Source organism: Balaenoptera acutorostrata, chromosome 9, assembly GCF_949987535.1.
Source record: "Balaenoptera acutorostrata chromosome 9, mBalAcu1.1, whole genome shotgun sequence".
NCBI lineage: Eukaryota > Metazoa > Chordata > Mammalia > Artiodactyla > Balaenopteridae > Balaenoptera > Balaenoptera acutorostrata.
In genome coordinates, this window is record NC_080072.1 from 26,901,836 (window position 1) to 26,928,794 (window position 26,959).

Genomic DNA, 26,959 nt, shown 5'->3' on the forward strand with positions numbered 1-26,959 from the left:
GACATTCTTTCCATAAGCTTCTTTCCTAATTTTAATCTAATTTGTTTAACAAAGAAAATTAAGTTTTAAGGCAGATGAGAAAGCTGTGACAAAAATCTCATCTAAAATGGCAAATTTGTGCAGTGAAGACGGCATATGATCATAAGAAAAAATGCTTTGAGTGTATTACTGAGAATAAGCTGTCTTATGGTTTATATCCAGATATTAATAACATGTACAGATCTTCTCCTTGGGTAGCATACTCTTATTTCCATAATACTTAAGAAATAAAACACATTCCAAGTTTTAAAATCAATCAGCAAAAATTCCATGAAATATGTTAAATCCCAGGTAAACAAGCCAGTACTTGCACACAAGTAATAAGTTACCCAAGATTGAATGGATGATTTTGCCTTAAGTAGTCATATTATTTTCTTCTCTGTTAAAGAACTTGGTCACTGAAAAAATATATAGTCTATAATAAAAACAGAATTTTCTTTAAATTTGGAAAATATTGTTTTAGTCTTAGGGTATTATCAGCTTTTCAGAGTTGAGAAAGATAACCCTGGATTGGAAGTTAGGAGGCCCAGATTCCAGTCCTGATTCTGCAAATGTACGTACTTCGAGACTTTCAGCAAAGCACAGGGAGTCCTAGTTTTCCTCTTTATGAAGCCTAATGTTCTGCATATTTCTACTATTCTGAGTTAAGCTAAATATTTTTACTTCATCTATCACACAGTATTCTTCAGTATAAAATCTGTCTTCAAAATGAGTACAGTGATAACACCAAGTTCACTGAATTAACTTTGCATGTAGAACTCTGTCTAGCATGTCTGTCCTACTCATACCTAAATGTCAAGTAATATAAATCTTTATTTTATTTTAGCTAATTGTAGTCTGAGGATTAAAAACAAAAAATACCCCTGAAGCATAAGAAGAATCAGCCCTTATTAAGGAATTATTTATTGTGAGTTTGAAAAAATAAACTAATGAATCATGAAACAACTATGTAACAGCTGTAAAAAAAAAAAAAAACACACAAGCTTTGCAAATAAGCCACAGGATTCAAATCCAGCTCTGTACTTTACAAATTCTGCAACTTGAGGCTAACCACATAGTCTGTCTATGTCTCAGTTTCCTCAACTGTAAAATATGGTGAATAGTAACATGCACATTCATAAAGTGAGAGTAAACAATAAGGCATATATATATATATATATATATATATATATATATATATATATATATAGCATTTAGCGCAGTACTATGTTTGGCACATAATGTTCAATCAGTGCTATTATTACTGCACCTAAAGGTGAGGTCTGAATTTATACAACTGACATTTACTGACTGCCAAGCATTATGCTAGGCACTAGAAGGCACAGAAATAAAAAGGCATAAGTAAATAAACAAACATTACATAGTATAAGAGGCTTACCTCTAGGAAATGCAGCTGAGTACTGAAAGAAAGAGGAGAAAGTATTCAAGGAAAGAAAAAGAAATTATTTCAGGAAGAGATAATACCATATGTAAAGACCTAGAAATGTAAATAAGATGGTACATTAGTAGACCTTTCAGTAATTCTGGTACATTAGTAGACCTTTCATTAATTCTGTATGGGTGTACTAGGGATAGGGCTATGAGTCAGACAGGACCCAGATTATAGAAAATTATATGCCAAAATCACATTTATATTCAAGGGAATCAAGAGCCTCTAAAGAGTTTTAATCAGTGTTAAATGATTAAATTGTATTTTAAAAGAATGGTTTTTAACCAGAGGTGCTCATCAGCATCATCCGGTGGGTTTTTTCAAACTGTACACTCCCAGTTCTCACTTTCAGAAGTTCTTTATTAGTAATTCTAAGATGGGACCCTGTAAGTCACTTTGAAAAAGCTCTTAAAGCAATTCTGCCATATACCAAGAGGAGAGAATCACTCTTAGAAGGATAATCTGATAAGCACTGTGAAGAAGAGCAAGCCTAAAAGTTGGAAGGCCAAGATCCTACTGCAGAAATCCAGGTAAAAAATTATAAGGACCGAACAGTGGCAATAGTTAGACATTTGAGAACTCTTAAAAGGTGTTCATAAGAGATAAAGTGGGAAATACTCAAAAGAGGGCTAGTGAACATTCCCACTTAGAGCTGGAAATTAAAAGTTGGGTATCATTACCAGTTGGGTTATTTGTGAAGTCATGAAATGGATGGAATTGCCAAAAGAGTGTCCTCCCTGAGAAATGGGGCTGAGGGCAGAAGCGATTGAGACATTACTTTTGGAAGACACAGCAATCAGCGAAAATCTCCATGGAAAGGGGATATTAAGCTAACCCTGTGCCAAACCACAGGAAGAGGAGAGGAGAGAGTTAGGCATGGCCTGAGGTTGGAAAGCCTGCTATATAGAGCAGCTGAAAGAAGACTAACATGCTTCAAGTGTCCCGAGGGAAGGGGAGAATGGCAGGAGACCCATTCACCTGTAAAGTAGTAGGCAAGGGGCAAACATGAAAAACCTATGGGGGTACAGTAAGGAGTCTGGATTCTATTCCATGCTCAATGGAAAACAACTGAAGGATTTTTAAGCAAGGGAGTGACTAAATACATTTTTAAAAGGTGACTGTAGTTGCTATGTGCTACAAAACTTACCTTCAGTTCCCAAACTAAAATTGAAAGCAAAGGGAATCTTAAACTCAAACAGGCCTTTCATTGTCATAACAGCCCTTTCATACAAGCATTACTATGTAAGTAGCTCCAAGTTTCACTAAAAATTGCTTTAAAAGCAAGTGTTAAGGGATGTAGAGCTTAATGAACTTGGCTACCAACTGCTGAGTAATTCCACTGTGATGTCCTGTAGTTTAAAAAACAGTGAAAATAATAAAGTTGTCGATGGTAAAAGATACCTCCCTTCTCTTGAACCTGATTGCAGAATATCATGTGAGAAGAGACAACTCTGTGCTAAAAATAGTGAACCTTTCAGGAGATTAACGGCTATAGTAAAAAAAAAAAAAAAAAAAAAAGGCTATAATCACAAGTGTTGACAAGGATGTGGAGAAACTAGAATCCTCATACACTGCTGGTGGGAATGTAAAATAAAATGATACAGTCACTTTAGAAAAGTCTGGCAGTTCCTCAAAATGTTAAACACCATTATCATATGACCCAACAATTCTACTCCTAGGTACGTGCACAAGAAAAGTGAAACATGTTTTCATTTAAATACTTTTATGAAAATGTTCACAGCAGCATTATTCACAAGAGCCAAACGGTGAAAACAACCCAAATGTCCATCAACTAGTGAACAGATAAACAAATGAGCTATATCTAAACAATGGAATATTATTCCATTATAAGTATTTATAAGTACTGATACATGCTACAACATGGATAAATCTCAAAAACGTTATGCCTAGGCAAGGAAGCCAAACACATTTTTTGATTCCATTTATATTAGATGTCCAGGAAAGGCAAATCTATAGAGACAGAAAATGGATTAATGGTTGCCTAGGGAGAATGGGGAGTGAGGTTTCTTTCGGGAGTAATGAAAATGTTTGAAGATTAGACTGTGGTGACACTGTGGTGACATAAACATACTAAAAATTATTGAATTGTACACTTAATACAGGAGAATTTTATGGTATGTAAATTAAATCTCAATAAAGCTGTTAATTAAAAAAAAGTGCCGGAGGAGTCAAATGGCCTGGAATCACTATCTCTAATGGGACCTCAGCAACTTACAGCTTCTTTGGGCCTTCATTTTTTTTTTTTTTAAAGACTACCTCACAGCACAGGTAACTTCTATATACTGCATCACCTTGGCGCTTCAGGGGCCATTAGGGGTAGGTTCTGCAGGAGATCAGAAGGCAGAAGAGAGGAGCCTGAGTATTATTTGTCCATTCCCTCCCTGTATCACAACCATGGTTCCAGCCATGCTGCATCTCTACACAACTACAGTTCCTTCTGGGCTCCAATAACTGGTGCCCAGAAGTGGCCCTTCACAGGCCCAGAAGTGGCTTCACACTGCTGCTACTCACTCAGTGTCTCAGTATCCCTTTTTGGTTCCCTTAACTCTGCTCCCAACCATAATACTGAGCCCTTCACCAAAGTAACCGTAAATGGATCATCTAAGAGAAATTATGTTTCATGCAGGCCCCCAACTGACAATCAGTATAAAGGAGGTACAATTGGTATTTTGTACCAACAAGTTACTGTTAAATCAGGTATGATTTCTTGAGATAAGTAAATGTATTTTAATTTTATATACATCATTAATGATCTTTATAAAAAAAATCCTACTTCATTTTGTGTAAACAACACATTTAAGTTTATTAAACAGAAGGTGTTTTTGTTTTCACTAACAAGGTGAAATGAGTAGTATGGTATTTCCTGCCTAGTGGAGCAGTAGAACATATTCAAAAACCAATCTACCAGTTCCAAACATTATCCACAACAAAGAGAGAGAGATTTTGGCATTTGTAACAGGTGCCCAAGAAAGACAATGCCAAAGTCAAGGCTACTCAGAGTTTCCGTCTGTTGTTCTGTCAGAAAATAAATGAAATGTGTTGGTGATGTGGCATATGCTTGGCTATATGCATGATAACAAGAGTCTCCAAGACCTGGATTGGACACAATTCCAAAGTTCCATCTCATCTTCCTTTTTTATTTCTGTCATCACCTGTATTACTGACCTTTCCATTGAACAAAGAAAACATTTCAGGTCCAATTTTTCCCAACCCCACTATTTTTCTAGAACACTTTTCTTTTAAAAGAAGTATGTCTGTCAAAGCAAATTATTTTGTGATTTGAACTGCTGCAGTAATGTATTAACTATCTGTAATGTCCAGACATTAACATTCATTTAACAGGTAGACAAAAATAGTCACGTGGGCCCTGGATGATTCTCTCTCATTTCAGGCTATGAAGAGATTATTGAAAATGAATTAATACATAGCTGGTTACTTCTTACAATACACAATAGAGTCCATATTTCCATGATTCAAATGTATAGGTGCTATGAAATATTTTAGTTTAGTTTCTTCAATGCATCTTATTGTTTGTGGCTTAGTCTTTCCCTTACCAAATTAAATTTCTTCCTTGTTTGAGAAACTAGTAGAGCTGAATTTTTAGTCATCACAATTTTGTTCACTAATATTAACATGGTCTAGGATTTCTGGCATTAAGGAAGGAAGTCTTTCTAAAGATATACACTTATCACAATAATTCACACTTGTGAATAGTTTTGTAGACAAACATTTATACATCTTTGGTTTAATATAAGAACTTAATAAATAACATTTTAGAAGAAGGAAAAAGATTTTCAGGAGAATCAAAATCCAAAGCTTAATATTCATTTTGATACTCAATGTACTATTTCTTCTTTCCCTATAAATTTTTTAAAATTAATTTTTATTGGAGTATGGTTGCTTTACAATGTTGTGTTAGCTTTACAATGTTGTGTTAGCTTCCACTGCACAACAAAATGAATCAGCCATACACATACAGATATCCCCTTCCTTTTGGACTTCCCTCCCATTTACGTTACCACAGTGCACTAGGTGAGTTCCCTGTGCTACATACAGCATGTTCCCATCAGTTGTCCATTTTATACATAGTATCAATAATGTGTATGTGTAAATCCCAGTCTCCCAATTCCTCCCACCCCACCCTTTTCCCCCTTGGTACCCATACATTTGTTCTCTACATCTGTGTCTCTATTTCTGCTTTGCAACTAAGATCATCTATACCATTTTTCTAGATTCCAAATAATATGCGTTATTATATGATATTTGCTTTTCTCTTTCTGACTAACTTTACTCTGTATGACACTCTCTAGGTCCATCCACATCTCTACAAATGACCCAATTTCATTCCTTTTTATGGCTGAGTAATATTCCATTATATATCCCCTATAAACTTTAAAAAAAATTTTTTTGTTGGAGTATAGTTGATTTACAATGTTGTGTTAGTTTCAGGTGTTCCCTATAAATTTTAATAAAAATTAATCAGAAATTTTCCAGATGCTCAAAAGGCTTTCCTAAGGAAATTTCCAGAAATCTATAAGCCCATTAACCAAAGACTTATAATAAAACCACTAGTATTTTATACAATTGTAATTGTATTATATTATTCATACTATTTTAAGATTGACTTCAGGGACTTCCCTGGTGGCGCAGTGGTTAAGAATCTGCCTGCCAACGCAGGGAACACGGGTTTGAACCCTGGTCCAGGAAGATCCCACATGCCGCAGAGCAACTAAGCCCGTGCACCACAGCTATTGAGCCTGCACTCTAGAGCCGGCGAGCCACAACTACCGAGCCCGTGTGCCACAACTACTGAAGCCCGCGTGCATAGAGCCCGTGCTCTGCAACAAGAGAAGCCACTGCAATGAGAAGCCCACGCACCGCAAAGAAGAGTAGCCCCCGCTCGCCGCAACTAGAGAAAGCCTGCCCCAGCAACAAAAACCCAACACAGGCAGAAAATAAAGAAATGTATTAAAAAAAATTAATTATATATATATTTTTAAAAAAGACTGACTTCAGATACCAAAGCAGGTAGAATATTTATAGATTGCCTTAAAATATCCTACATGTTGTGGTATGTTAAAAAAAATTTTAAAGCCTTTATCTTTCAGAGACATACTATGGTTGAAAGAGGCACATACATGGCATGAAATCTGCTTTGAAATAAAACAAAGCAAATACAAAGTAGGGAGACAAAGCTGGTAGGGACATATATGAAACAAGACTAACCATGTGCTGAAACTGTCGAAGCTGGCTAATGGATACATAGGGATTCATTATAGCAGTACTCTCTAAATGTGTTTGTTTTGGAATTTCCCATAATAAAAATGTTGCTGTTGTTTGTAGTAGAGAAAATCAACTTCTAAGTGGCTAATTCGTGTTCTAGATTTGTTGTTGGTCCACAACAAAGGTTAATGCAGAGGAAGAAATTATAATGAACATTAGAGAAAAGGTATATATTTTGAAACAACAGTTAAAGAAGATTTCATAAAATGTTATTCAAGTGCCATAATTTACAAGCTGAAGTACCTTAAAATTTCTTAATAAACATGTCCGTTAAGCGTGAATAACAGACATACTCATTCCAAAGTATATTTCAGGAGGAGGATGCTAAAATGTCCATAAAAAGGTGCACAATACATAAATGTTAATTAGCTGGTATACTACATTAGCTGTTAATAGCAAGTTTGGAACCATCATCTTCTATGCCATATTAAAAATACGAGAAGTTAAAGAGGATCATATTCAGCCCAAACTTGATCTTGTTAAAAATGAAAAAATACAAAGATATTAACTAACAGCAAAAGACCATCTCTAGTTTTTGTTTTTTGTATAGTCACAGTTCTACTTAAATCCCATCCTTCCAAATGGCTCACTTTTATTTTGGCACTATACCACTAGACCTTTGGTGGCTCTGGCCAAATCAAACTCTGACTTCAATAGTTTACTGTTTAAGTGGGGATAGTATCAGCTGTTTTTACCAGATTAATATTCATTTTTGCAGTGTGCTCAATATGAGATATGTTTTAAAATGTTAAGCCATCTTTTTAAGCAGATCCAAGCAAAAGTACTTTAGCTTATCCACATTTTTGTGTTTGCCAAGCTTCACTGGGTCAGACAAATCTGGTCTCAAGTTATTTAAATAAGATCAGTGATCACACAGTAATGAGAATGATGGCATTAAATCATATGAAAATTTCCTTATTTTATGTTTAGTTATATCCCATAAATGCCTACAGGCTTACCAACATACGTTAGGCTACATGGTCAGGATCCCTAAAGAACCTTAAACTTATGGAGGGCAAATTTAAACTCTGAAATATTAGATAATAAGTCAAAGCAGAATATACTCTAGTATAAAATATATTCTTTATTAAAATCAATATCTATTGAAGACTATTATGTCACATATTGGGGAGGGGGAAGGTGGGAGGAGAGGACTAAGCAGCTCAAGTTAGATTGTTAAGAAACATCCAAGGGTTAATGGACAGGGACCGACAATAAACAAGAATAAAGAAATATTTAATATCAAGGACTGATAAGTGCTATGAAGAAACGTAAAGCAGGGTACTAGGCAACACAATGATAAAGCAGGGTATTGATGGGGGCAGGGGTACTAAGGAGAGGCCTCTCTAACAATGTGACATTTTGAACTGAACGCAGTGAGGAAGAAAGCCATGTAGATAATCAGAGGGAAGAGTGGTCCTAGTAGAGGAAATAGCTCAAAGACCCCGAGATAAGAGCATTCCCGCTGCTGTTCAAGAAAACAATGGAAAAATGGCATGTTTCACTCAGAGATAAAAGAGACAGAGGGCAAGGGAGAATCTGTGGTCATGATTCTAGAAAAAAATGAAAGAAAAATGAGTGGATATGCTAAAACCAGGTCCATGTCCTCCCATTTACCTCTTCACATTATATAATATCTTCACACATTTTCTAACACAGCTGGCACAATGATTAACAAATACTTACTACTGATCAAAAAGAAAAACTGATTGCAAAAAGGCCCAGGCTGGAAAAGGCCTAGCTAGATTGGCCCAAGTGAAAATTCAGAAACTGTGTGTTGGCAGCAGCCTGGTAACAAGTTATCTAGCATGTTCCTAAAATTTAAAACCGCAGTAGCAGCGACAAAGCATAAACAGTTAACAAAGAAATAAGATTTTTTGTAAGCAAGTTTAGCAAAAGAGCAGGCAATATGTTTTTAAACAAAACCTGCAGTCTCATTTGAATCACTGGAAAAAAAATACTCTTATTGAAGATTACCACCATCAAATCTTTGTTCAAATATCACTATTTCAATCAGCCTGCTATTTAAATCTACAATGCCTCCCCCATCCACCTTCCATTCTTTGTAACCCTGAGTTTTCTCATATCACCTACCAACATACTAGATAATTCACAAAGTTATGTTTATTATTTACCATCTGTCTCACTCCACATACCCAGTTTAAATTCCACCAGGGCAGGGATCTTGGTTTTGTTCGCTGATGTATTCCAAGCTCCCAAAGCAGTGTTTAATACATGAGAGGTGCTCAGTAAACATCTCTAAAACTCCCATACCTTATGGCAACCATTCAAACTGGTGTAAGCCCATGTTCCCAAGTTTTCTCCAAAAACTTTTGGTCAAAGTATGCTCTGGGAAAATAATTCTAATTTTTAAAGTAACTGAGAAAGTACAACCTTCCAGCACAAACATTAACACCCAAGAGACCCAACATTTTTTTCCCCAACACCTTTCTGAAAAGTTTCCCATCATGAATGACTTTGACTTTTTTCATCTGCCAATTCTACTTCATTCTAAATCCCCACAGCCAAAAGTTTTCCCCGAGAGCCAGGACACCTTGACTAACAACAGTCTCTGAAGTCACACTTCATGGGCAAATCTTGCCTCTGCCACTGACTAGCAGTGACCTTGAACACGTAAGAGCTCTCTGTTTCAGTTTCCTTGTCTGTGAACTGGCTAACAACACTACCCATCTCACAGAGTTGTGAGAATTAAATGAGATAACGCATATAATATTAGACCAGTGCCTGGCACATGGTAGGCATTCAGGATCTGCTAGTTATCACTAACAGCTAAGGCTCAGGTCTCAGTCCTCTACCCTTCCTTCCCAGAAACCTTAACCTCTGAGATTCCACTGCTGTCTCTATACAAATGTCTATTCAGACTCCCTAAATTCACCTTTCTGGTCTTGTCGGCTGAGGACAAATATTTCAAAGAATATACAAGTGTTATAAAAGAAAACTTGGTGGGGCTACTTAGACTTGGCAGTAAGGAAAGACCTTTATGAAGAGATGATTTTTAAGCAGAGATAATAATGGCAAAAAGAGACTGATAAGATGACAAACAGCATTAGCATCACCTAAGAACTAGTTAGAAATGCAAATTATTGGGCTCTGCCTCAGACCTACTAATTCAGAAACTCTGGAGTTAGACCCAGCAACCTGTGTTTCAACAAGCCTGCTGGGTGATTCTGAAGGACCCTTAAATTTGACAACCACTGATCTAGGGTTAGATTGTGTCAGAGAAGGGAATTACCAGACTTGCTTTAGCCTTAGGACATCTGCACGTGCTCTTTCCTCACATTTCAGGGAAATGCTACTTCTTCAAGCAGGAAATTTTCTTGTTTGTCTACTTTCTGACTCCCACTCCCCGCAAGAAAGTAAACTCCACAACAACAGATGTTGTCTATCTTAATTACCATCGAATCCGCAATGCCTAGAAGAGGTACATGGAATATCTGTTGACTAAAATGAATGAACATTTTAGGTATTTTTCTTCACTGCATCATTCTCCAGTCACCAGAAAAAGGTCAACAATATTTCCCTTTTTCTTACTTTTTAACATGTACCCTTGTCAACAATCTCAGGCAATTTGATCTTTAATGTCTCTCACATCCATTCCTTCCTTTCTATATACCACCAGTCTCCTATCCCCTCTGTGATGATTAATTTTACGTGTCACCTTGATTGGCCATGGGAAGCCCAGATTAACCACTGTTTCTGGGTGTGTCTGTGAGAGTGTTTCTGGATGAGTTAGCATTTGAATCAGTGAAGTCAGTAAAATAGACTGCCCTCCCCAGTGTGGGCCAGCATCATCCAATCCATGGAGGGGCTGGAGGAATCTGTCCTCTTTTGCCTGTCTCTCAGTTTGAGCTGGGACACCTCATCTCATTTTCTCCCACCCCTGGACTAGGATTTACATCATGAGCTCCCCTGGTTCTCAAGTCTTAGAACTCAGACTGAATTACACCACAGGCTTCCCTGGTTTCAAGGCTGCAGAGAGCAGACATATTTATATTATATATCCCCTATTGGTTGTGCTTCTCTGGAGAACCCCGATACCACCTCCCTCCTGTCTGGTCTGATGAATTGCCTCTCATTTGGTGTCCTGTTTTCTACCTCTGCCAATTTTAATCCATTCTGTACTTGACTGCCAAATTAATCTTATTAAAACACTTTTCTTGCTAATATCATCATCGTTGTCATCATCATCATCATTCTTCTCAAAAACCTGAATTTCAAAGCTCCCTACTAGGCTGTAGAGACTGAACTCCATGGCCTGTCATCAAAAGCCCTCCAGGGGCTTCCCTGGTGGCGCAGTGGTTAAGAATCCGCCTGCCAATGCAGGGGACATGGGTTCAAGCCCTGGTCCGGGAAGATCCCACATGCTGTGGAGCAACTAAGCCCATGCACCACAGCTACTGAGCCTGCGCTCTAGAGCCTACGAGCCACAACTACTGAAGCCGGCGAGCCTAGAGCCCGTGCTCTGCAACAAGAGAAGCTACCCAATGAGAAGCTTATGCACCGCAACGAAGAGTAGCCCCTGCTCGCCGCAACTAGAGAAAGCCTGCGCTCAGCAACAAAGATTCAATGCAGCCAAAAGGAAATAAATTAAATAAATTTTTTAAAAAAAGCCCTCCAAAATCTAGTACTGGTACACTGTGCAAGAATATTACTCTGGTGACCTCCCCAATGAAACACACCTTTGTGTAGTCTCCCTCCCATAACTCTTCACCAGGCCCAGGACTGCTTTGACCAGCAGACTGCGACAGAAGTGATGCTGTGCCAGTTCAAGCACCAGCCCTAACTAGTCCAGCAGATTCCACTTCCTCCCTCTTTGGAACACCTGCTGTTGGAAGCTCCCTCTTTCTGCGAATACTTTATTCCATTTACTCAACATCAACAATAATTCAGATCAGTTTGTATGCAATACACCTGAAAAATGCTTCCTGATCCCCTTGAATTCGATTATAATTTTTCCTTTGAAGCCCCCAAACATTTTCATACTTCTTAAAAAGAAACAAATAGGGCTTCCCTGGTGACGCAGTGGTTGAGAATCTGCCTGCTAATGCAGGGGACACGGGTTCGAGCCCTGGTCTGGGAAGATCCCACATGCCGCGGAGCAACTAGGCCCGTGAGCCACAACTACTGAGCCTGCGCGTCTGGAGCCTGTGCTCCGCAACAAGAGAGGCCACGATAGTGAGAGGCCCGCGCACTGCGATGAAGAGTGGCCCCCGCTTGCCGTAACTAGAGAAAGCCCTCGCACAGAAACGAAGACCCAACACAGCCAAAAATAAAATTAATTTAAAAAAAAACAAACAAATATTCTGCCTAGTACTATAGTTATTTCATTCATTCACTGAATGTTTAACGGGCACTTACAATGTGCCAGACATTGTTCTAAGTGCTGACAATATCACTAATATTCTATTTTTTTAAATTAATTAATTAATTTATTTAAATTTTTGGCTGCGTTGGGTCTTCATTGCTGCGTGCCGGCTTTCTCTAGTTGCAACGAGCGGGGGCTACTCTTAATTGCGGTGCGCGGGCTTCTCATTGCAGTGGCTTCTCTTGTTGCGGAGCACGGGCGCTAGGCGCGCAGGCTTCAGTAGTTGTGGCATGAGGGCTCAGCTGCTCCGCGGCATGTGGGATCTTCCAGGACCAGGGCTCGAACCCGTGTCCCCTGCATTGGCAGGTGGATTCTTAACCACTGCGCCACCAGGGAAGTCCCAATACTGCTAATAGTCTATACGCTATTCTATATGCTAGACACCATTCTAAACACTTTTCTGTGTTCTCATTTAATCTTCAAAAAAGCTTCCTCCTTTCACACAGGGAACTTCAGGCACAGGGAAATTAAGAAACTTCTTTAAGATCATATTGCAAGTGTTGGAGTCAAAATGTAAACCCCCCCAAATTCTGACTTCAGAGCTTATGCTATCAACCATTTCTCTAAACTGCCTTCTACAGATATGAACAAGACAGCTTCCTGTTCTCATGGAACATGCATTCTACTAGTGGTGGTTAGTGGTATGGGGAAAGGGTAGTGATAAATGATACATATAAATCTATAAAATTACTTCAGAGAGTGATAATGCTATGAAGAAAATAAAACTCTGTGCTGTAATACAGTGACGAGAAGTTACTCTAGATAGGGCAGCCAGAGAAGGCCTTGCTGAGGAGGTAACATGTGGGAGAAGATCTAAATGTCCAGAAGAAGCAGCAAAGCAAAGACCTGTAAAGGAAGTTCAGATAAAAAGAACAACTAGTACAAAATTCCTAAGACACAAATAATCTTAGCATGTTTCAGGAACAGAAATAAGGCCCATGTGGCTAAAGGATGGTGGTGGGAGCGGAATGATGAGGTTGGAGAATTAGCCAAGGCCTTGTAGGCCACGATAAGGACTTTGTATTTTCCTCTGAGTAACACTAGCAGGTTTTAAGGAGGGTAATGACATTACCTGATTTATATTTTGAAATGTTAACTCTGGCTGTTGCATGTTTAATAAACTCTAGAAAGGCTAAAGTAGAAACAAGGAAAGCAAGAAACAAGGAGGCAACTGCAATTGTCCATGTGGGAAATTATATATATGGAGATCAAACCAACAGGATTTACTGAGGGAGTGGATATGAGAGGAAAGAAATGAATCATAGATGGCTCCAAACTCTTAGGCATGAGCTACAAAGTAAACGGTAGTATTATTTACTGAGGTAGGGAAGATTAAAGGAGGACTTGGTTGGGGGGTTAGGGTGATAATCATGTTTTGGACATATTATGTTTGAAATACTTATTCAATATCCAAATGCAGATGACAGGAAGATACCTAGATATGACTCTAGAGATATAAATTTGAAAATCTTTTAATATATATGGCAACTCACCGAGGGTGAGTTGAAAGAGAAGAAAAAGGATGGAGCTCCAAGTGTCACTTGTTGAAGGGCACTCCAACATTTAGAAGCCAAGTAGAGAGGCAGCAAGTATATCATCCTGTCACCCTTCTGGATTACAAGTTTTGTTGTTGTTGTTGTTGTTGTTGTTGTTTTAAAGATTGATTGATTGATTGTTATGTTGGGTCTTCGTTTCTGTGCTAGGGCTTTCTCTAGTTGCGGCAAGCAGGGGCCACTCTTCATCGCGGTGCGCGGGCCTCTCACTATTGCGGCTTCTCTTGTTGCGGAGCACAGGCTCCAGACGCGCAGGCTCAGTAGTTGTGGCTCACGGGCCTAGTTGCTCCGCGGCATGTGGGATCTTCCCAGACCAGGGCTCGAACCCGTGTCCCCTGCACCAGCAGGCAGACTCTCAACCACTGCACCACCAGGGAAGCCCCTGTTGTTGTTGTTGTTGTTTTTTTTTAACTAATAGCTACTTTATTTATTTATTTATTTATTTATAGCTGTGTTGGGTCTTCGTTTCGTGCGAGGGCTTTCTCCAGTTGCGGCAAGCGGGGGCCACGCTTCATCGCGGTGCGGGGGCCACTCTTCATTGCGGTGCGCGGGCCCCTCACCATCGTGGCCCCTCCCGCTGCGGGGCACAGGCTCCAGACGCGCAGGCTCAGCAGTTGTGGCTCACGGGCCCAGTTGCTCCGTGGCATGTGGGATCTTCCCAGACCAGGGCTCGAACCCACGCCCCCCGCATTGGCAGGCAGACTCTCAACCACTGCGCCACCAGGGAAGCCCCTGTTTTTTTAATTGAAGTATAGTTGATGTACAATATTATACTATACCTATATGTTACAGGTGTATAATATAGTGATTCACAATTTTTAAAGGTTACACTCCATCTATTGGATCACAAGTTCTTTCAGAGGCAGGACAGTGTCTCCTTCATCTTTATGGTACCCTGGAGAACTTAGCTTAGTAACAGAAACTCAGAGATGCTCAGTACATTCTAATGAGTGAATGAATGTTTGCCATTTGATTTCTCAAGCTTTCACTGAAGAAATATAATACTTGATAAAGGCAACAGTGCCTTGCATATAGCGGACACTCAAATATTTGTTTAATGAATGAAAGAAAAATCCTGGACTGTGTTTTGCTATACACATTTTAGTACTCAAATTGTCCCAGAGAGCATGGCAAGGAAAGGTAGCAAGCAAGCAGCAGCCTACATCTCCGTACTTCCAACCAGTGACAATCACAAGTGCCCGAAACCCTTCATCCTGGTCCCTACTACAGGGTAGCGGGGGAAGATGGGGAATGGTACTAGAGACTGCAGCAAGGAAAAGAAGGGCTTTCAATTCCCACACTAAAGCAGAGTTCTGGCTTTCATGTCATAAGTATGCATTAAGCACCTATTATGTGCCAGACACTAGAGTAAGTACCAGGTATACAGCAGCAGGCAAAACAGATAGTGTCCCTCAAAGAACTTCCATTCTAAAGAGGAAGGTATCTATTACACACATAGCATATAGGTATGTAGTTATATTTCTAAGAATTTTGTGGAAGCACAGTAAACATATACCATTACTCAAAATAACAGGGGGCCGAGGGTGGAAGGCAGGAGGTTTCTAACATGAAATACCTTAAGAAGTCAGGTTGGGAGGTAGGGAAGGGGTGAGAATTAGTTAGGTGGAGGTAACAGCAAGTATCAGGGTTTTAAGGTAGAAAGGAATTTAGGATGATTCAAGGAATTTTAGACTGGCCAGTAAATGCAGGGCCATACACAGCACATTCCAGATTTTTAAAAACTTGACCTTAAGGTGTAGGAGTAGCAATGGAAAGGTTTCAAGCAAAGAAGCAACACTACCAAACCGGCAGATTTGTGTTTTTAAAAATCACTCTGAATGCTATGAAGAGAATGAATTGAAGGGGGGGAGGAAGAGGGAGGGACTGGGAATTTGGGGTTGGTAGATGCAAAATATTACATTTAGAATGGATAAACAATAAGGTCCTACTGTAAAGCACAGGGAAGGTCACTCAGTTCTACATATATATATATATATATATATATATATATATATATATATATATATATATATATATGTAGTACTGAGTGACCTTGCTGTACAGCAGAGATTGCCACAACTTTGTAAATCAACTCGACTTCAATCAAAAAATAAAGAATAAAAAAATAAAACAATGAATTGAAGGAAGGAAAGAAAAGGTTTAAGATTACTTAGTTATCCAGGTGAAAAATAATGGCTTGGATCAGGGTGGAGCAGTAGAAACAGACAGTAGACAATTTCAAGATATATTTAAGAGATTAAAAAAAAAAATAGCAAGGCTTGGTGACTGAGCACACACAACTCTCAGGTTCTGGCCTGAGCAGCTAGGTGGACAGAGGTGTCACTTACTGAGAAAGGATTCACTAGACAAGCAGAGGTGGGGTGGATGGGGAAAGCATGAGCATCACTAATGATTCTCGCTATACACCCAAGTAAAAGCTCAAAGAGGTAGATGGATATGCGATTAGGTGCTCAGAAGAGGTCTGGGCTTTAGACACATATATGGGCATCTCCAGAGATGGTATTTAAAGTAACGGACATGTATATGATATCCTCAGGAGAAAGCACAGAATGGACAAGAAATCCTATCAATCCCAACCCCAAGGAAACAACATGTGGAGATTAGAAGAGTAAGAACTAGTGAAGAACAGGAAAAAGCAGTGGGCCAGAAGGGAGGAAAACCAGAATATACAGTGCTATGGAAGTGAAAGGAAGCATGTTTCAATTAGGAAAACAAACGGACAATGGTGATAAAGAACACTGAAATAAGGATATTAATGACGGTTAGGTTTCCAGGCCAGTTACAAAAGGTCATTAACACATTACATAGGTAGATTACAGCATTAGACTATCTTACCATGATGCAGTGCAGTACAGTAATGAAGCATGCAGGCTTTAGATCCACAATGCCCAGGTTTAAATCCCAGCTCCACTACTTACTTGCTATGTGGGTCTAAGTTTATTAATGTCACTATGCCTCAGTTTCCAATTCTTAAAAGAGAAGGTAAAAATAATACCTACCTCAAAAGACTATTGTGAGGATTAAATAAACTAGTGTGGGTGTTTATCACTTAAAACAGTAGCTAGCACAAATAAGTTGTCAGTAAATGATAGCTACTATTACTTACAACATTGTTTTTATGGGAAAATACTTTCTGAACAACAGAAGTTTATAACCTTTCACTAATTTGGGATTGTCTCTACTCCTTATAAATTGTGATCTTACAGGTCTCATTACAAAAGCCTTGAGGGAAACGTTAGATTTAAAACTTACTCAAAAAGTCCTCAATATAGTAGCTGACCATTTTTAGAGAAGCTAATCATTGTTTTCTTTTACGGAAGGGTACCTCTCACACTCACTGCACATTCATACTATAATCAGAAGGAACTTATATATTAGGAAATTCTAAAAATTGGTGGCAAAAAAAAAAAGGCTGTTTCAAGTCAAAAAGGCAAAAAACAAATATAATTCTATTTTAAAACAAAATATTTCCATTTCGTCACTTTCTGGTGTGACTAAACACAACATCTATCATCACCATGATGAAACTGTCTCTTCCTGTTCTGTACAAGATATAAATGTCAGGGAGACAAAAGGCGCAGGTCTGTAGCTTCCTGATGATCATCTTATTTCCAAAAGCATGGAAAGGTATTTATAGTATCCAAACTAGCGCCACAAAGAGTATTTCCAACCACATGGTGATAGGCAAAGGTATGCTCATTTGGTCCCTGAAACTGAGAAGATCCCAAATAAATGAAGATTTATCAATATATGACCAGGTCCTATCTCTGAACTTCCCATATACGTACCAAGCACTATTTTAGAAACATTCAGAAATCTCTCTGTACACTCTATTTAAGGTATCAATAAAATGCTTGAGTTTTCCCATTAGCTCTTTATTTTTCAATTGTTAAAACAATGGAAATACCCAATATCTTACGGAGCTGTTATACCAAAAAATTGTTTACTATGCTGTTTCCTATCAACTGATGAAAATGTTTCATTTCAGGACCAAGTAAAGACATAAGGTAGGATGTAGGATCCCATGTCAGTAACAACTGAATGTCATTACCATCTGTTAGCTTCTGAATATGTTACTGGAAACAAGGTGACACGCTAACTCCTTATGGATAAGTTTCCATACTACATCATCACAACTAGTATTCATTTCCACCTTCAAGAAAAACTGCCAAAAGGGGGAACAAAAATATTCAACTGATACACGAATTATGAAACAGCTTTTTAAAATGTTACAAAAATATGAATAGGCTCCTGAAAGCACAGAATACTTAAAGGGCATATTTCAGATTCAGTATTTTTTATAGAACTGAAATGAGCGAGCACATCACAGTTTGAGGAATAAAATGAGGTACAATTAAGAAGTGTGTGTAGCCCTGTACAGATGGCCTGATCCTAACACAAGATGTTAACAAAGCAAGTTGATGGGGGAGGGGGAAAGCCTGCATTTTCTATGCTATAATTTAGCTAACTCCACCCCCAAAATAAATTTTAAGAGGGGAGGGGCTTAGCATTTAAGAATCAGTAATTTCCAATAAACAGAAAATAAATCCCTTTTAGATTATGTGTTCCAAATAAATCTACTTACTGTTTTCAAATGTGTTTGGGAAGTCATTCTTTGTTACTTTGATAAATAACATTTGGAAAATATGACAAGTAGATTTTAGTTTCTTGACTCAGAAGTATTCTGCTAAAAGAAATAACAGAAATAACTAGATAGCATTTGTTTCATGTACCTAATAAAACAGTTGTCATTTAAAACATAAAATATGCTCCACAAATACCTATCACTGCTGTTCCCTGAAGAGAAAGTAATTTTAATTTGTAAATTATGGTATTTGATGAAAGATACTTGAAAAATGATAGTCAAATTACCACCAAAAAAAACCACAAAAAAACAAAAAAAGGGAAAAGTGCCATACATTTTTCATAAAACTCCTTAAAATGTCTTAACTGTATATAATACAAAGTTATGACTATTTCTGAAAAGTCTCAGCATTTAATTATTTAGCTCCAAATTGGCACATCACATTATTATTTTTTTAACCCCATCTCTTTTAAACAAAGGACCTAAAATTTTCTAAGAAAGCATACTTCCCTTTTCTTGAACAAATTTTTTCTCATTCTCTCACAATCACCCCAAGGTACTATCTAAGACAAAGACCAGCTACTCTTCGCACATATTTTCCAAATCATGAACGTGGAACTTTTATGAAAACAAAGAAGGTAACCTAGAATACTGTAATATATAAAGTAAAAAAAAAAAAAAGTTCACTTCTGTTGTGACAATAATAAAGAAATCTGATGAGATCATAAAACCACGAAGCTTCCTGTTGGTAGCTGAGGATGAAGTCATTAGCAACCCAGGATTCCCTGGTCCTTGTAATCAGAAGCTGCACCTACCAGATTCTTCATTGTTCGGCAGAGGTGTCTTTAAAACACCCCGCTCCCGAATGGTCCAAACCAAACCACGCCTTCCAGTTATCATTCAAATGGACCGTTTCACGTTTCACAGTGTGGCACTACTACACATTTCCCGCGAGCTTAAATATCTAGTAAGAGTCAACATTTTAGATTCCCTTGGTCATGCTGGAGCAAAGATGAACTCTTGAACCCCACGCTACATAATGAACCGGGGCTTCAGAAACCGAGATGGAGAAGCATGCTTCTGTTCTTCAACCTTTATGGCCTTCACCGACCGCCCCTATTCCAGATGGCCCCACCTCCAATTTCTTCCCAACTTTAGTCACCCCAAGGCAAAGACAGATTCCATACTTCCTGCTGTTGTTAAAAGAGGAGGACACCCAAGAGTAACTTTCAACGCGTATACGAGAAATAGCTTCATCTTGGCCACCACTGCAAACATATGTCACCCAGCCACGGCGCAGCGTTCGCGCCCCAACGGGCCCCCTCCTAGGGCCCACGCCCCCCGGGTTCTCCCGCAGCACAGCCCTCCCGGGTCCCCCAATGTCAGGGACGCGGCTCCGCGCCTCTTCCTCTCCCGCCTCCCCCACCCTCACACTCAACGCCGGGGCCCCCAAGACCACATTGTCGGTTCCAATACAATGGAATGTCACTGCCCCGAACCCCTCGGCGCCCCCCTCGTACCCCCGGAACCAGTCCCGAGTCTCCCTGATCGCCGAGTTCAGCCACGAACCCAAACTTCACCATGTGAGAGCCCGGACCCGGGAGGTGACGGGGACCCACGACTCCCGCCCAACCCTCCCTTTTACCCACGGTCCCCGACCAGCCCTGGCGGCGAGTCCCGCACTGGGCGCCCGCACCCACCCCGAGGCCACCCCACAGGAGTCATCAGCCGTCTCTCCCGGCCAGGGCTAGGGCGAGGAGACGAGCGGAGGGCTCCCAGCCGGCCCGGACCCCTGGGCGGGGCTGCACAGGGGCGAAGGCCCCAAACGCATCCCTGGCCTTTCCTGGCTCACCACGACCCCGCCGCCCACCCTCCCTACCTGGCCTTGAGGCTGGGGCTGCTGCCGCTGCTGCAGCTGCTGCTGGAGGCGGCGGCGGCGGCCGCGGCTCGGGGTTCGTAGGCCCAGGCGGGGGCGGGGGGTTGTGCGGTGGCGTTGGCGGGGGCGGCGGGGGGTGCGGGCGGCGGCGGCGGGTCGGCGAAGCCGGAGGTCGCGTAGTTCCTGTCCATCGTGGGGGTTGCGTAGGGAGGGCGGGCAGCAGCGGGGGCTCCTCTAGGGCCCAGCGAGAGGGGGGCGGGGGAGGAAGAGGAGGAGGAGGAGGCGGCGGCGAAGGGAGCTGGCCCCCTCACATGGCCCCGGCGGGCGGACGGGCGAAGGGCGCGCTGGCCGGTCTGTGTCGGGGGAACCCGGCCGCGGTGCGCGGCGAGGCCCCAGCTGGGCGTCAGGGAAGCGGCGGCATCCGCGGCCGGGACTCACGGCGGCGGCGGCGGCGGTCGCTGCGCCCCATGTTGGTGGATTTCCCAGGATGCACCTCCCGCCCCCCTCCGCCCCGCGGCCTCGCCCCGCCTCCCCTCGGCGCCCCGCGCCCGCGGCTCGCGGGCCAGGCGGGCAGCCCGAGAGGCCTCCGCCGCCACCGCCACTTCTGGAAGGCCAGCCGGGGCGGAGAAGGCTTGAGGCCTGTCCGGCCCAGCCGGCTCCGGGAACGCGGAGGGGCGCCCGCCAGCCCTAGCCCAACGGGCCGCGGACTTCCCGCCCTCGTCTGCTCCAAGGGGAGCTGTCCGCGCTCGCCGCGCCCCGCGTGGGAAGGGGCCGCGCCTGCCGTTAGTCCTCGCGAGGGAGGGGAAGTTGAACGGAAACCCAGCGCAGGGTGCTGCAGAGGGGGAGGCTTGTCAGCGCTTTGCCTGCAGTTCGTTATTTGACCCTTCTAGTTATTTTGAGCGACTCAAATACTCAGTTCCCACATCGCGATTCCTTTCTCTGCGCCTCGTCCCAAACCAGAAACAGCTGAGCGGGCTGTTTTACAGTTCCGTTTACTCCATTCCTGCCCAAAGCTTGGTGGGCTAGAGGACCCTTTTCCTGCTGTTAGGGGAGATTTACATTCAAAGAGATTCCAATTCAAACGTATTATTTGCCAATCCTCGTTGAAGGACTTTTCCCAGGGGCTCTTATTAACTGTCCCCACCCCCTCCTTGGGGATTTTTCTCATTCTGGGTTTCAGAATCGTCTGTCCCAAGATAAATACTGCCTCTTCATTGATTAATGCAGCTACCATCTGGATGACTTTAATTACTATAAATTTAAACTCACTGTGCACGCGTTGTGTTGGACTTTTTGTTTGAGACTTGGAACTTCAGCAGGACTCTACCCAGACATTTCCGGTCAGACCTCCAAGCTGTTTGGTGGGGGATAAATTAAAGATTATTTGCGGTTCTTCTAGTGTATGTCAGAGCTGTGTCTCTTTAGTGACTCACGAGTAGTGAAACTTAGGGATCATAGAAATCATCATTTGGTCCTTAAGGCATAAAGTAAAAGTTTAAAAAAACAGTAAAGTTTATTGACCACCACCCTTAAAAAATCAATACAGGTTTAACACCTATTTATGTGCTTAGCAGAGAAATCTATCCCTCAAGATAAGCCTGACATAAAGGTTAAGCAAATCAGACAGGCATAGTAGAAGTAATAAATTTGATACATTATCTCACCATTTAAAAAGCAGTTTAAACTTCGGTAATACCTGGTATTGGATCTGCTATTCCTTCTGAGATTAATTTTGTTCTGGGAGATTCTGTTTTTCTCCTGGCGCCTACATCCTTTTGTTCCTATTCATTCCTTTTTGTAAGTCTTTCGGCACCTGTGATGCTTGGAGTCTGGTCCGGGGTGGGGAAGCAAGGAAGTGAGTAGTCGTTATTTACAAATGAATTCAAATGTGTGGACCCAAGTGACTTTGCCAATTTTATGTTAATCCCAGTATGCATTTACTGAGGATATCTTTGAAAAGTGGTTTTCTTTGGGGAAGGAATTTGCCAGATAATATGAGATCCTGCAGAGAAGTAACATAAATCTTCCTTAAAACATTTACTTTTCTTATTGCAGACTGGAGATCTGTAATCCAAATAAAACAAAAAAATTTTTTTCACTACTAACTATTCATTTATAAGTATTTTTGTGAGCACTAAAGTTTTGTCTGTATGGAAGGTGTAGGAAGTGGAGTGGCATGCTATAAATGTTTTATGGCACTTAGTTTGATACCCACAACTGGTACTCAGAATGAGTTATGCAGGCAATACCAAACAAGTGGCAATAAAACCTTTATAGTCCCTCACACCATTATGTAGTTTATGTCACATAAATCAGAGAAAAGATATTAAGGGGAAATTTTAGTATTTTATTTATTTATTTATTTAACAGTAAATTTTATTTTTATTTTTTTATTGGGGTATAGTTTTACAATGTTGCATTAGTTTCTACTGTACAGCGAAGTAGTGAGTATTTTATAAATAATATTACTCTGTCACCATATATGATGTTCCTTTGCCCATTAAGTGAAATTTCCCTAGTTTACCCTAAGGCAATGCAAGTATATTTCCAATGTTACAACATGTCTACAAAATAACATCATAAAATCTTTTTGGTAAAATTGATGGCATTATCTGAAGAATGTTTCTTCCCTACTGAAAATATACTCCCAACACTGCAAACTTTTCATGTTCTCTTTCAAATAATCCCCAACCACGCTGTTTAAGTCTGATCTAGACCTCCTCAAAAGTCTACAGTGAGCTTTGTTGTTCTTGTTTTAAGTAAAAATGTTCATTCCAGTCTTTGCCTGCGGAACTTAAGATCCAGGTCAACTGTTATGTCTTCCATGACATTTCCCCAACTTTCCAAGGCAAAACCAATTGCTTCCTTTTCAATTGCTCTATGGTGCTTATTATATTTATTATATTTAACACCATCTTGTTGCATTGCAATTCGTTGTGTATTTGCCCCTTTCCCTCACAGATCATGAGTTCCTTAAAGGCAGGAGTTGTGTTTAATTCATCCTTGTATCCTCAGTACTTACCACTACTCCTGACATTATATTAGGCTCTAAATACATATTTATTGAATGAATAAATACAAATACTATTTTTTAAATACCCATTCAGAAATTCCATTTAATCATTTACATACTCCTTTCTAGAAACAAACAAACAAAGACAATTTGGTTGCAAGATGAATTGGGACCCTCCACTTAAAAGAGTCTTTCCTCCTCCCCTACTCTCATCTTCACTTCCTTCTGAGTTTATTGACTGGAAGTTAGTGATGCCTTAGAAAATGTCCATGAACACTCTCCCCGCATTTCCCAACCTTCCTTCCATCCCATTAGAAAATCACTGAGTATTTCAACTGGTAGGAAGCTTCGAGTAGTTCATCACCCTCATTCTGCTGTTGATGAAACTGAAGCCCAGGGTTCAGCTTGTTTTAAGGTGATAGAGGCAATCAGTTGGGGGAGGGAGTAATGGAACTCTATCTCCACTGAGGCAGCCTTGTTTATTAGCTTGTGGGGAAATGCAGAGTTTAGGGTTAACTGATGAGAAATGTAGTCAGTAACTCTATATATTCCAATGTTACAAATAGACCAACCATTAATTAGAAAGATACAAGAAGGTCAAGTTTTGTGGGAAGTGGGTTGATTAAGGGAGGGGGCCTTAATTTTCCATTTTTCCTTTCTCTTCTGGCATTGGGAGGGGGAACTATAAGCCCTGTCTTTGCCAGGGGAGAACTCATTTCAGTCTCTTAGGTCAACATCAGAAATTAAATTAAAACATCAGAAATGAAGTAAGTCCCACTATCATTTTCTCTGAGGCTTGACCATACCAATCATATTTGGCTGCTCTCTCTGTTGCCTATCATACCCTCCAGGGTGACAGCAATGGAGTCAGAAGAGCTGCATTTAAGCCTGCTTCTTTGGAAGTCACAGGTGTCACTGAAAGACAGTGATGAGTCACATTTCTCCCAGTGAGGAGAACTTCAAGAAACATACTTGATCATCAATTTTGTATGTAGAGGAAGGGTCTAACTACGGATATGGATGATCTCTTGAACTCTGGTGACTGGCTTAGCTGATAGGGGTCTGGAAGAAGCCAGGTTGAATGACCAGAGACCAAAGCACAGTTTAAGTATGAGCTGGAAAGACAGGGGTGTGGCCTGATCATGAAGTCTATCATTGAGTGATATCTTTTATCTCCCTGAATAGATTACAGGAAATTTACACGTTTCTATGGATGATAGCTCTTCTCATCAGAATAACCAATATGCAGAGCGGGGGAGGCGTCACCAACGCCACTGCCATCACTTCCTCAGTCATGCCAAAGCACGAGTTCTCCGTGGACATGACCTGTGAAGGCTGCTCTAATGCAGTCACTCAGGTTCTCAATGAGCTGGGAGGAGTTCAGTTTGACATTGACCTGCCCAACAAGAAGGTCTGCATCAACTCTGAGCACAGCGTGGACACTCTGCTGGAGACCCTGGGGAAAACAGGAAAGGCTGTTTCCTACCCTGGCTCCAAGTAGTGAGGGCCTGGGCCTCCAGCCTGCAGGATGGACCAACGTAGACACAACTCTGATCCTCTCCTGCCTTCCAGACAGATCTAAGACCTGGCAATCCTGCTCAGTGATGGGAGTTCCTGCAGAGACCTTCACTTGCCCTGCTCCTCTGTAACTTCCCTGCAATAAAGTCCAGCTGCTTTTGCTGGGGGAGGTGGGTGGGCAAGAATAACCAATATGTATCGAATACATATGTGCTAGGTCCTGTGCTATGGGCTTTGCATGGTTTATCTCATTTAATCTTCAAAATATCCTTACAATGTGGGTGTTGGTCACTATTATTTCCATTTTATAGGAAATTGAGGCTTAATGACATTAACTGCCCAAATCATATAAACTAATATAAATTGTTAAGAGTGCAAGTGGAGCTTCAAACCAGCTATGTTTGACTCCAGAACCCAATAGGCTTGTTTAAAGTGCTACTGCCAGGTATCTCCACTAAAGAGTTGCTATGTTTTCTTTTATAATTGATGAATGTTTTGTGGGTACTTTAAGACTGTAAACTCCTGAAGCATCATTCCTTCACCACTGGTTTTAGTATCTGTATTAGTTTCCTGTGGCTGCAGCAACAAATTATCACAAACTGGGTGGCTTAAAACCATAGAAATTTATTGTCTCAAAATTCTGGAGGACAGAAGCCCGAAATCAAGATGTCTGCAGGGCTCTGTGTGCTCCCTCTGGAGGCTCTAGGGGAGAATTCTTCCTTGCCTCTTCCAGCTTTTGGTGGCATTCCTTGGATCGGCTACCTCACTCCAGTTTCTGCCTCTGTCTTCACATTGCCTTCTCCAGATATCTTTCTCATCTGTCCTTTATAAGAACACTTGTCACTGGATTTAGAGTCCCCCCGGGTAATCCAGGATGATCTCATCTCAAGATCCTTAACTTAATGACATCTGCAAAGACCCTTTTTCCAAATAAGGTCTTATTCACATGTTCTATGGATTAGGAGATGGACACAGCTTTTGGGGAACCACAAATCAGCTCACTACAGCATATCCACTGATGATTCTTGATGAAATCAATTATTATTATGGTTGCCAAATTGTAATTTTTGTAACTCCATCCTTTCTTCTATAATAATTAGTTATCATTCTTCTACAAGAAGGAACTTTTCTTTATCTCCTATTTATCTACCTATCTATTTATTTCAGTATAGATTCATGAATTTTTTTATTCAATGGATTTGTGCAGTATAGAAATAACTTAGCAGGTTCAGGTTGTCCAAACCCTGTGTATTCCAGAGAAAGGTTTGGCCCTTGCCAGGCTCCAGGGCCATAACTTCGAAGCACTTGGAATATCCTGCCTGTTAAGAGTGGTTTTGTTTACCTGAGGCCTTGGACCACACTAGATAGCTATGCTAACAATGTGATTTATGGTGAGGGCTTTGCACCACACAGTATCAGCTTGACCGCTGGAGGGGTTAGAGAATTAAGGTCAGCCACCAGGGAGTCAGCCATGCCTATGTGATCAACCTCCCCCCAAAAAAAAAACCCTGGACACCAAGGTTCAGGTGAGCTTCCCTGGTTGGCAACACATCATGTGATGAATGTCCACAGGACTCCACTGGGAGAACACAACTTCAAGCTGCACCTGGTCTCCCTTAGACTCTACACTCTGTGCCTTTTTCCATTACTGATTTTAATCTGTATCCTTTCATTGCAACAAACTGTAACCATCAGTATAACAACTTGACTGCCTTGTGAGTTCTTATAGCAAAGCATTGAATACAGGGTGGTCTTGGGAGTCCTTGAACACAGGATTATAGTCTGTTACCATATTTATTTATTTTGATGTTCAAATAGTGCCATATTTGGCCCAATACCCAAACATTTAATTACTTTAGTATACTTCCTCACAATAAGGAGCCATGTGAATCTCTTAAACAGGGAGTAAATGATCAAAGCTATGGACAACATTCCCTTGCTCTTCCTAAAGTCCCACCCCATTCCACATCTTCAGCCTGGATGGAACATCAGTGTATCAACATGAGAAGTACAGTCCCTTCATAGGTTTACACACGTACATACCACCACCATCACCACCAACAACAACAAAAAGAAAAGAAAACAATATTCCACTACTTTGGACAGTCCTATTATACTCCTGTTCTGGTCATTTGCAAACACAACTTGAGGCAAATATCTTCCAGAGGTTTTGCTGCTGGAGGATTGAACCTAAAACCAAGTGTGGTAGAGCATGTGTTCTCAAGCCTCCAGTTT

The 26,959-nt window shown here is 40.8% G+C and overlaps 2 protein-coding genes across 3 annotated transcripts in view; one reads left to right on the top strand and one right to left on the bottom strand.

Moving 5' to 3' along the window:
• Positions 1 to 20,712, bottom strand: part of QSER1 (glutamine and serine rich 1) — a 79,695-nt gene extending 58,983 nt beyond the window's left edge. Inside the window, exons 1-2 of one of the 2 annotated variants that reach the window (XM_057552443.1) lie at positions 20,197 to 20,330; positions 18,318 to 18,416 (exon numbers count right to left, since the gene is read on the bottom strand). Coding sequence is in view for 1 of the 2 variants with exons in the window: in XM_057552442.1 (XP_057408425.1) it covers positions 20,197 to 20,384 (188 nt within the window). In the remaining variant the exon portion in view is untranslated. Of the gene's footprint in view, positions 1 to 18,317; positions 18,417 to 20,196 lie in introns of both variants that reach the window. The other variant, XM_057552442.1, reaches the window with a different exon arrangement.
• A 3,618-nt stretch (positions 20,713 to 24,330) lies between these two features.
• Positions 24,331 to 24,744, top strand: LOC114237841 (copper transport protein ATOX1). The gene has a single exon (XM_028166191.2). The coding sequence runs from the start codon at positions 24,420 to 24,422 to the stop codon at positions 24,705 to 24,707; it is 288 nt and encodes a 95-aa protein (XP_028021992.1). The 5' UTR covers positions 24,331 to 24,419; the 3' UTR covers positions 24,708 to 24,744.
• Positions 24,745 to 26,959: the final 2,215 nt, after the last annotated feature.

Coding starts and splice junctions, on each gene's coding strand:
- LOC114237841 (XM_028166191.2), top strand. CDS start 24,420: ATGATAGCTCTTCTCATCAGAATAACCAATATGCAGAGCGGGGGAGGC.